This window comes from Xenopus laevis, chromosome 7S (assembly GCF_017654675.1).
Source record: "Xenopus laevis strain J_2021 chromosome 7S, Xenopus_laevis_v10.1, whole genome shotgun sequence".
Classification (NCBI taxonomy): domain Eukaryota; kingdom Metazoa; phylum Chordata; class Amphibia; order Anura; family Pipidae; genus Xenopus; species Xenopus laevis.
In genome coordinates, this window is record NC_054384.1 from 68,781,186 (window position 1) to 68,793,445 (window position 12,260).

A 12,260-nucleotide genomic window follows, 5' to 3' on the forward strand; every position below is an offset into this window, starting at 1 on the left:
CGGCGGGAAGGTAAGGGAAGGCAGTTTGGGGAGATTGTCGCCCTTTAGAATTGAAATCGCCGGTGGGATGGCAGTTGGCGTGCTTCGTTTTCTGAAGTTGCCCGAATTTTCTAAGCAATCCTGCCGGCGATTTCGATTTTTAGCCGGCGGGAAGGCAGTTCTGGGAGATTAGTTGTCCCGATGAAGTGGCAATTTGTTGCCCGGCCACTAATCTCCCCCAAGGGCGATCCTGGCCCCTCCGCCGCCTGAGGCAGCAGCAGTTGCTGCTGCCCCCCCTCCCCCGGAAATTCACTCTTAAAGTACCAGGAGCAGCATTTTTGCTGCCCCTGGTACCTAGTGGGGCGCTGCCGCCTGAGGCGACAGCCTCAACTCGCCTCATCGGCGAAGCACACCTGATCTCCCCCAATCTCCAGGTGTCTCTGCCCTTATGCATTCCCTGCAAACTAGATAATTAAATCCCTCCCAGCTCACCATTTATATAATACTCCTATATTTGTCTTTCTAGTACTGTTGTTTTTGCGTCCGACTCAATACATTCTGCCGCTTAGTTGCACTATTTCTTTATAACCTTCCCTCACACTACAAACCATTCTGGTATTCTCATAACCCCCACCTTTCCTTACATATCCCGCCTCTCTCATATCATGCTTTGTCAAGCTCCCTGCCATAGGGACACGCCTACTCGATCCCTCCCACTCAGCACTAACCAATCATAATTAATCGCTAGGTGGCAAGGGCGGAACTCCCGACTGGAGATAATCGTCTGACCAACTAAGAATTGTCGTAGTCACATGACCAGCCTGTTGCTGTTCTTGCCATAGGTAGAGCGCGGTGACGTTCTGTCAGTCCATTGCTGCACGCCCTTTCAATGTCTTGTAAGCGACTGAACTGTCACCTTAGTTTGTGTGTTGCTAACTAGAGGCTCAAGCGAGAAGTTGCGACTGCTCAGGTTTGGATACCGTGTCCTATGCATATTTGTTTTGGGTGTACTGTTTTGGGTGTTATAGTATCCATGCACGTAGTCTTTTACACTGTTTATTCCTGTTGTGCTTAGAACTCCTTATTGGACTGTACATGGCGCACTCAACTGTCTGTCTGTCTCTGTCATGCCTCGTACATTGTTCCCCTCACTACTGAGCTTATTTTGTACTATACATATATATATATATATTGCAGCTGGCTAATCCTATGTACTGTACATATGTTGTACCGTGTATATTGCACCACCTGCCATGTATATTGCTCATCCTATGTTGTACATGTAGGGGATATGCCTGGGCTTTTCTGATTAAGGGATCTTTCCATAATTTGGATCACCATACTTTTGCCTACTAAAAAATCATTTTCCCGTTATTTAAACTCATTAGGATTGTTTTGGCTCCATAAGAATTCATTATATCATAGCTGAGATCAAAGTACTGTTTTATAATTAACTACCTGTAATTTAGAACTTTCTGGATAATGGGTTTCCAGATAGATCCCATAACTGTACTAAAATGACCATAACTTAAGTCTACTAAAAAAAAAACCCCCATTTAAAAATGAATTCAACCCAATAGGATTGTTTTGCCAACAATAAGCATTAATTATATCTTAGTTGGGAATCGGGATCAAGTAGAAGGTTTTGTTTTATCATTACAGAGACAAAGGAAATACTTGTTAAACATTTGAATTATTTAATTAAAATGGAGTCATGGGGAGATGACAAATAAGAGATATGGGGAGCACTATTAAAACTCTTCAGGTTGCATACGGTGGTGCTATGGCCAAGTCAACGTTCAGCAAAATTTCACAGGAAAGGCGAGCACTTCACCACTTCTTGCTGTGCAAATAATCCTTTATTTTAGCCAGTTTTACCACTTCAAGTACAGAACAACGTTCCTGACGAAGGGAGGTGCAAACCCCCCGAAACGTTGTTCTGTACTTGGAGTAGTAAAACTGGTTAAAATAAAGGATTATTGCACAGCAAGAAGTGGTGAAGTGCTTGTCTGTCATGGGGAGATGGCCTTCCCATAAATCGTGGGATTTCTGGATAATGGGTTTCAGGATAGTGGATCCCATAACTGTAATGTACAGGGCCACCCCACATATAAAAAAAAAGTGTGTGGCCAGGGTTCTCCCAATTCATTAACAGCTCCCAGTGCTGTCAGGGAATTGCAGATTTCAGAAGGGAGGGCGAGAGCTTGGATGCCTCTTTCTGTACTGCCAATTGGTCACTGAAGTCTAAGTCCCGGTACAGCTGCACAGGGATTGGATGGGTTAAGTTTCAACTTCCCCTCCAGCTTTCCCGAGACTTAGACTCCAGTGACCAATTGACAGTAAAGAACAGCTGCTAGCATGAAGATGATGCCCGCATGTGAACTTTCACCCCCCTTCCAAAGTCTGCAGCTCTCTGACAGCAGGGGGGCCTGGCTGAACAAGTAAGCGTGACACGGCCGGGCCACCCTAATCCACAAAAAGCCACTGGGGGACAACTACCCCCCTGATGTGTGTATGTAAAATATAAGAATATTATAAGTCACTGTGGAGTTCCATAACCATATGCTTTTTTACAGGTCACGGAACTCTGAGGTGGCTTCTAATATCCTCAAGTTTTACAACAAGGAGAGCATTATTTATTATAATACAGAAGTTTGGGAGTCATGTGACATGGGACATCACTAAACACTGATTATAGTAGATTACATTACTAAGCACCATTTATTAGGGTATAATTTACAGTATATTCATGGCTTGTATATTATAGAGTGGATAATGTGGATTTTTGCTTTGATTTCATTGGGCATGGCATTTTAGAAGTGTGGCTTTAAAATGGACATGGAGAGATTGGTGTATAGCTGTGGATGGAGTGAAAGTTGAAGATGGTGATTATGTGATGTTCGATAACCACAAAATGTATTTAGTTTACAATACCGCTCAAAGATATTCAGACCCTTGACTAATTCTCAATTTTACTGAAAAATACTCCTGCACTGAAATTTCTGATTTTTTTTAATTAAACATATTTTGTTGAACAAAATCACAAAATGGATATGTGGTATGAATTAATCTTAAATACCCAAATATGTTGCAAAGCAAACTTTTGCAGCAATGTACAGGTTTTTTTTTTTTATGCACTCCTTGACCAGGCAGATTTCCTTCAGGTTGTCCAGTTTAGTCGAAAGGCACGTATGCACCTCAGCTTTAACATACTGTCACAGATTCTAAGTTGTAACAAATTTCGTTTTGGCTGGTCCCCTGTTGTACATTCACATTTGTGAGCCATTTGGTATAATTTTCCTGCAGTAAGATGAACATTCACAGATTTAAGAAGATGCCCAGACCCTGCTGATAAAAAGCAGCCTCACAGCACAATGCTATCACTGCCATATTTTGCATATTTTACCGTGTGTGTGTGTGTGTGTGTGTGTGGCATAACATAAAAGTTTTATCATATTTTCTTTCTTTTGTCACATATTTTTCATTTTACCACAAATGAAAATAACTGGTATAGTTGAGCAGAGTGGAGCAGAGTGCATCTGCCTGATAAGTGAGCACAAAGGGGCTGGCACTTGTTCCCCTTGTAAATGATCAATTTAAATTATTAAAATGGTATTTATATATAATAAATTGTATAAAATACACATTTCTGTTATAAAAACAGTCAGTCTTAGTTTATTCAGTGTTTAAATAATAAAGCTGTTTACACTTCAGTAATTATTTAATTTTTTTCCCTTAGGTCCAAAAATGGACTTGGTACTGAATTCAGCAGACTATTATTTTTTTACACCATACGTCTATTCGGCTTCTTGGAGTGAAGATAATGCTTTTCGGCAGCTCATCAGTCTATTCATAATTACAAATCTAGGAGCTCTTGTCATTTACTTTGTTTTTGGTGGTCTCAGTTATTATTTTGTCTTTGACCATTCGCTGATGAAACATCCACAGTTCCTTGAGGTGAGGAATTAAATTGGCATAATGTATACTGATACATGAAAATAGAAAACTTTTGCAGTTTGCAGTTTGATAACTGTATACTACAGTGTGAACGTAGTCTCTCAAAACATTTGTATAACATTTATATACAGGTATGGGATACTTTATGCAATCAAGAATGCTCAGAATCACAAGAAGGCCATCTCCCATAGACTCCATTGTAATAAAATAATTCAACATTTCAAAAAGATTTCCTTCTTTAGTAGACTAAAGTATGGAGATCCAAATTATGGAAAGACCCCTTATCTGGAAAACCCCAGGTCCTGAGCATTCTGGATAACAGGTATACATAGAGGTGAGACAGCAATACAGGTACTATACTTTATTGGATTCCACCTACCAATGCTAGTCTAGGGGGCAAATTCACTAACCTCCGTAAATTCGACAGCTTTACTCACAGCGCAACACTTCGCAAGGGGTAGATTCGCCAGGACAACGCTAATTCATTAAAGTTGCGTCCAGGGCGCCGAACTCTGGTGAAGTTGCTCTAGCGTTACTGCGGCAAGCGAATCGAAGTTACATTAGCGTTGGCTAATTTGCGGCGGGAAGTTAAAGTTGAATGGACATATGTTGCAGCAAATACATTACACTACACAAGCCCGGGAAACCCATAATAAAATAAAATAAAGTTGTTATATTGCCCTACACATGAGCCCATTGTATAGTTTATGTGCCATATGGTAGGAAATGTATGGGGGAGCCCAGGTACCCAAAAAAAATTTTATGGACTTTTGCAGCCTATCACCCCGAAAAAACTAAAAGGCGCCAGAATTTTTTGGGACTTAGAAAATTTTTCAACTAAAAATTGAAGAAGCCCTATACATTCCATTACACTTCGCCTGGTCTGAGCTGGCGAAGGAAAGTCTAGCGGAACAGGTAACGTTCAGTAAAATGTGCATCTTAGTGAATTTGCGAAGTAACGTTCTTTCGCCAGAATTCGACTGGCGTAAGAGTGCGAAGTAGCGCTAGAGTCTATCTCCTTCGCTAGCGAATATATGCAAGTGCCCGTTAGTACACAAAGTACCAAAATAACGTCACGCTGGCGAATTTGGTAAATTTGCCCCTAGAAGTGCATGGGCCATATCAATCCTACCTGAAAAAAGTCTTGCTTTTTTCACTGAATGAATTAGATTTTATTATCATTTATATCTAATTTATTATACTGGGACCTCCCTGTGACATGGTAAGCTAAGAGAAACTTAAAAGCTTCCACTTACATTCAACAAAGTGTTTCAAGCCTACTTTTTTGCTTTTGTAGTTTTTGAGGTATTTAAATGGAATCAGCTTTAAATTACCTTTTATTACTTTATCACTTTATACGTTTTTTGCCTACAAAAAAAGTATGGTTGAGGAAATCAATGCATACGATTGCAGTGTTGTGTAATTACAGACTAACCAGTAACCTGATTCATAACATTTCCTTTCCCTGAATGTCCCAGAGAGAGACTATTAACAATTTGAAGATATTCAGATGATGAACTGTAACAAACTTGCCTCTTGCTAGATTTAGTTACACATATTTAGGATACTGATACTACTGTATTTATTACTAGGCGAGTCAATATCATGTTGTGAAAATTGTAATAATTGTATCTTCAGTGTATCATACAATTTTTATCTATTTTCATTTAGAATCAAGTACAAAGGGAGATCAAATTTTCAGTAAAGTCTATGCCATGGATAAGTGTACCGACAGTGGCCCTCTTTTTTGCCGAAGTGCGAGGATACAGCAGACTTTATGACGACATTTATAGTTCACCATATGGTAAATATTTGTATGTTGTTCTTGTTCCAACGTTTGATTTTGGGTCATGATTATTCATTAATCTGGTTTATCTTATTTCTCAAGTATTCTGTGAATAAGAGTTCTTTCTGGAGCGAAATCTCATTTTACCATAAGTTCAGTGAATAGGGCTTGTGCTGAATTTCCTTTTTACCTTCTGTTTTATTTAGTAAACATGTATGGGTATTGTTATTTCTTGCACTAAACAAGACAAAATCTGAAATTGAAAGTAAAGTCAAATTCTACTACCGGTTCTTAAAAAGCAAAGCCAAAACAAATACCAATCTACTGAGAAGCTGTCTGTAATAATGAGCTATTCCTTATTACAAAGCCTAGTTCCTGGGAGCAGGATGACTTCCCAAATGACTGTTAATTTGTTTTGATTGTATTTGTAAGAACTGAAAGTACAATGTATCTTTACTTTGAGATTTTATCTTATTTAGTGCAAGAAATATTTAAACCCATGCATATATTTTAATTAAAACATTACGCAAAAGTAGTTCATTGAACTAATGTTGAAAAAGGGGGTATACAGCTACTTTAAAATAATACGTTCTTGGAGTAGAAATTTTAGCACCTTGAATCAGTGCTTCGTAAGGTTTTTTTTAATAAAGAGCCAGATATTCAGGTGTCCATGAATTATCTTAGATAAGAGTAGGTGGTATTTTTATTAAAAAATAACTGTCATCTTTTCTTCTACAGTAATAAAGTTTACCACTGCTTGATAAAGTAACTAAAGTAAAACAACTAATATTTAAAGGGGAAGTTCACTTTTACATTTTTATTTAAAGAAAATTGCCTGGTAAGTCGTCCTTTGTACAGAGGAGCATCTCTCTGCACAGGACATGCAAACTTAGATCCCTATACCTGGTGCACTGATCATTTATGGCAGCTGATGTGTCACATCTTGCTTTCATCAAATTAAAGGGAAACATTCAATATGAGGGAAAAAAATAATTTCATAGTTTATCAAGTGAAAACACCTTTGAAATTGAAAAAATCTGTAATGGGATTAGGAGAATTAAACTTGGGACACATTTTTTTTAAATAAATACAGGCTGATATTTTTTACGAATACCTAGAGACCTGTTTATTAAAGTGGAACTATCGTGAAAATGAAAATTTAATATTAGCTTCAGCATACTGAAAAACGTATCAATTACAAATTCTATACCATTTCTGAAATAATCAAATCTTCACTATTCCTCTCTAAGCATATGTTTCTCTTCATTCTCTTTTCATTCAGGAGTTGGGTGTCAGATGAATGATCCAATATATCTTATAGGGGGGGTTCTTTTGCCTAGAACACGGATCCCCAACCTTTTGAACTTGTGAGCAACATTCAGAAGAAAAAGGAGTTGGGGAGCAACACAAGCATAAAAAAATGTTCTTGGGGTGCCAAATAAGTGCTGTGATTGGCCATTGGTAGCCCCAATGTGGATGGCAACCTACATTGAGTCTCTGTTTGGCAGTGCACCTGGTTTTTATGAAACTAAAACTTGCCTTCAAGCCTGGAATTCAAAAATAATCATCTGATTTGAGGATACTGGGAGCAACATCAAAGGGGTTGGAGAACAACATGTTGCTCACAAGCTATTGATTGGGGATCACTGGCCTAGAAGATGTATTAGAGCTCACTCTATTAAAATCACCATAAATCCTGTCTCTCTACATGCAGAATTTGTGCAAAAGGCAGTTATTTTGTTTGTACTGGAATGCGTTATTTGAATGAGCTCTAATTCGTCTACTGTGAAAGAAAGCCCCCCTATCAGATATATTGGATTATTCATCTGACACTCAACTTCTTAATGAAGATAGAATGAGGAGAAACAGATACTGAAAGAGGAATAGTGAATATAAACTTGATTATTCAATTTCAGAAATAATGTAGAATATTTAATTGATTGTATTTAGAAAGTTTCTTATTTCAGTATGATGAAGCTTATATTAAATTTTCTTTTTTGCGATTGTTCCCCTTTAACATTAGAGACAAATATCGCTGGTGATGTTGCCCATAGCAACCAGATCTTTAGTTGTCTGTCCAAAATCTTATTGTTTGCTATTGGCAACATCACCGGTGATGTTTCTCGCCAATGTTAAATATACCCCATAGTATTGTAATAAAACAAACGGCTGTGGAAATTCTTGCTTCTTATACCTTCTGATTTTTTTAACAGGTTGGTTTGGGGTGATTTTCAGCATGTTTTCTTTTCTGTTCTTCACGGATATGTGCATTTACTGGATTCATAGATTTCTACATCATAAGCTATTTTACAAGGTACTGATTCCTGTTTTTTTGGGGTTTTTTTCTTTTATTTGCTTATAAAAAAAAGAAAGTATCATTCTAAGCAACTTTCCAAAATGCATTAATTAGTTTTTATGTGCACGTGTTAAAACATGGCATTATCTACATCATATTAAAAGTTCCTTTTTTTAGATAAACATTCCTAGTAAGATTGTAAATGTGTTCCTTTTGCAGCGTTTTCACAAACCTCATCATCTTTGGAAAGTGACAACACCTTTTGCCAGTCATGCGTTTCATCCAGTAGATGGGTTTATGCAGTCGCTCCCTTACCATATATACCCGTTTCTTTTCCCTCTGCACAAGCTAACCTACCTTGGACTCTACATTTTTGTCAATATCTGGACAGTGTCAATTCATGATGGAGATTATCGGGTCCCTAAATTCCTTGAGCACAGCATTAATGGTTCTGCCCATCATACCGATCATCACCTGTTCTTTGACTACAACTATGGTCAATATTTTACTCTTTGGGATAAAATAGGAGGTTCCTACAAAAACCCATCTTCATTTGAGGGAAATGGTCCACATGCTCTCTGCAAGAAGCTAGAGGAAGAAAATCAGAAGCCACCTAAATCTTTATCAACTGGAAAAAAAATGATGTAATATTTCCAGTCGGGAGTTAAGAAAATGGCTACATCGACACAAGTCATCCTCTTTAGTGGAAACTACAGAGTCCGATTGCAGATTTTCTCCATTGCATCACTTATGGAATGAGACTAAATATTAGCCATTACTGCAAATACAAAAAAAGGCCTGCAAAATTTGTATCTGATAAAGGAAGGCTTTAAATGTTCTTAATAAAACTGGCATTGTAGCCGTGTGCACGTAACACGTACACGTATACTTTTAGAATGACAGTAGCTGTAATTCCTTCAAGTCCATGTGGTACTAAACAACAGACTAAAATTAAGATATTGAGATTGCTAAAAACCCCATCAGTTCAGTCTTTAAAACAATGCTGTAACTAGTCTGTAGCTGATTGATCATTCTGAGCAATAGGTACTTCGAGACAACTGCTTGATGGGATATATACAGAGCAACAAATATCTTCAACTCAGGAACAAACATCTGTTAAACAGGTGTATAAATATAAAAGGTGTAAATTCACAAATCTCACGTTCATACAATATATACAGAATACAGTGTAGATAATGCTTATCCTAGTTACATGCTTTCTTTTCTTGTTTTTCTGCATTGTAACATTGTTTATCTCTGCAGAAACATTGCAGCTCTGAATCAAAGAATGCATGATTTATAGCGGACACTAGATTCAGTTAAACTGCATGTGCATTGATTCTAAGTTAATTGAGAACTGTATTTGCAACCAAGAAAAATAATACATTATACGTTATTTAGAAACGTAAACAAAGTTTGGAAAATAAATTGTACACTTGTAAAATAAAGTATCACATAAAACGCTTCATTTAAATTGTAAAAAGTGCTTGGAAGAGCACTTTGAGTAATTTTACTTTAATTTGGTTTTAGGGTTTGCATAGGGTTCTCTGTAGAAATAGATGCCTTTAATCATAGTATATAGTTAAGTTAATCTTATACTACACAACATGCCATGCACTTAAAATGGCAGTATAAAATGCCAAGGTATTTATCATAAAAACATCTACATTTTCTGTAGTTTATTTCTTTGTCTGTGGTTGAAAGGTTTAGTAAAGTCGTTCTTCTTATTCTCTTTAGTCTTGCTGTCTTATATTGATGTTGGTGATTTTATGATATACACTGGACCTTTTTAGGTGGATGCAATAAATAAATGACCCATAAACACATCATTTTATAGAAGCTTCTCTCATGTCACTGCTTCCTATAGGAAAACATTGAATATTTTCTCACGCAGGAAGTATGTAAAGTAGCTTTTTCAAAGCTATTAGTAGAATCAAATGTATTCATCAAATTCTTTTTTGGTACCTTCCATAGAAATGCTAGCCTTATTTCTTCCACTGTTCTGTATAATAACCATCAATTTTCACGTTTAATTTAAGTCTGTAAATAATATATTGTTTGTACGACCAAAAAAGTTATGAACCAACAAAAAAAAACTATATTTTAAATAAATCAAAATATTTTTCAACAATAATGGCTTTTACTTTCTAGAACATCAATACAGTTACAAAATATTTTTCTGTCTTCACATAAATTACACAGCATTTGCCAAATTAAAAATAGAAAAATGCTTTATGTGTAGAACATAAAGAGAAATATATTGTACACAGTGCACTTGGGGCCTTACTTCTGTCAGGTGTCTCTCTTCACCTACCTCACTTTGGCTTTTCCTTTTTTTTTCTCTGTGACTCCTCTCTTTCTACCTTCGCCTGCTCATTCCCTCTGTATTGTTATGTTTTTAAATGGTATTACCATATTGCCATTGATGTATACACTGTGAGACTCCCTTTATTTTGTTGTGGAAAAATAAATAAATATCTTTTTAAAAACTGCTCATATATTTTACAATAGAGGGTACATTACTTTGTATACTGCACACATTTCAGAGCTTCATGCTAGTCAATGGACACCACTAAGCATGAGTTATAATTGATTACATTAAACAACATTTATAAGGATATGTTGTACAGGTTTTTTTGTTGGTTATGTGCTTTTAACTGAATTGAAGGCATGATCTGGAGGGGTGTTGTTACAGATGCTGGGGAAGTGACGAGCAGATTAAAGATGTACACGCATCGGTTCTAATCCGGGTTAGTATCTCTGGTATTTTGCCCCAAATCCTGTATATTTGCAAGGATTCCTGCTTTGGGGCCATATCCACATACCCATTTTCCTGCTCTAAAGTTTTGTGGTCTGTGTGCATGCAAATGTTTTTTTGTGTAGCTGGAGGACAATGGAACACTTATTTATTATATCTACTCTTCGTATTTAAATATGGTTCAAATTGAGCTAGCTGCAGGGTGCCCTTCATGTCCAATGTGCCATCTTTGCTAGGGTTATTCCGTTGTGCTTATTTACTCCCCCTATTATGGTGCCAACACTTTCTATTGAAACCTTTATTCTGATTTCCCCCCCCCCCTTGCTCAACCTGGCTTTTGGTTTTCTCAGATTGTGCTAAAGCCTTCTCTGTGTATTTTGTGTTTTTTGACTCCTGCCTGTTTCCTTGACCATGATCCATCTGCCTGCCTTAATCTTAGCCTGTTTTGGCTACATCTTGAATTATCCTTACCTGTACTTCATGAATAAAAATCAATCTGAACTCTGAAGTTAACAGGTTCCCAACTAGAACTGCATCAGAAACCTCCGGGATTCCAAATGGGTGATGGCAAAGATGGAGACTAGTTGGGCTCCCCTACTTTACCGGAGGATTCAGTTGGTACCAGCATTCCTACTTCGTGATTCCTTTCTAATACATTATACTCACATGACAGATGTACAGACTGACGTTTGAATGTTCTTTCTCAGCCAGCAGTTGAATCACCTAAAAATTAGGGATGCACCGAATCCACTATTTTGGATTTGGTCGAACCCCTGAATCCTTCGCGAAAGACTTGGCCGAATACCGAAATTAATTTGAATCCTAATTTGGTGCATCCTTACCTGAAATAGCATGTAAAAGGCTTTTATTTGTCAACATTCTTTTTTTTAGCGTTTTTTAGAGGTTTTTGAAACCACAACTAAACTCACATTCTCTAAAACCACAAATGTCATGGAATTTATTAAAATAGGACCTTGACAACTTACATGGCAAATTTTTGCGTTTGATAAACTTTTGCGTTTTTTACACTTATTATATCTAAAATTTTTTAGCGCTTTTTAGAAATATCGGAAAACCACAAATTTTTCGAGATTCATGGGAAAAAATTGTTAGTAAATGGACCACTATGTAGGTTTAGGTCAGGCTCCTCTTATTTGGCAAATACACCAAATAGACAATGCATAAAAATGAGCACCCCACTCCATAATAAGGCCATGATATTGAATGTCATCTCTTGACAAACTTTCATATAACTTTCCCACTATAGTTGTCAATCTAATACTGTATTTTCAAATGCTAGAATTCACTTTTATTGGTATCATTCTAGGTCAAAATGATTGAGAAAATAGAAATAATTAACTTTTTCACACTAAAGTAAGGCCAGACATTTTCCCAGAAAATATATCAGAGCTAGTTTACTAAACTGTGACCACTAGTTCCATTTATGCCATGAGACAAAATTATAAGAAATCCACTGTATGGCA

At 36.9% G+C, this 12,260-nt stretch overlaps 1 protein-coding gene across 1 annotated transcript; it reads left to right on the forward strand.

Annotated features, from left to right (window-relative positions):
• The first annotated feature begins 794 nt into the window (after window positions 1–794).
• sc5d.S (sterol-C5-desaturase S homeolog) lies at window positions 795–10,507 on the forward strand. Its single transcript, XM_018227797.2, has 5 exons — window positions 795–949; window positions 3,719–3,936; window positions 5,608–5,740; window positions 7,936–8,036; window positions 8,238–10,507. Exons 2-5 carry the CDS (start codon window positions 3,727–3,729, stop codon window positions 8,664–8,666), a joined length of 873 nt encoding a protein of 290 aa, XP_018083286.1. The 5' UTR covers window positions 795–949; window positions 3,719–3,726; the 3' UTR covers window positions 8,667–10,507.
• The last annotated feature ends 1,753 nt before the right edge of the window (window positions 10,508–12,260 follow it).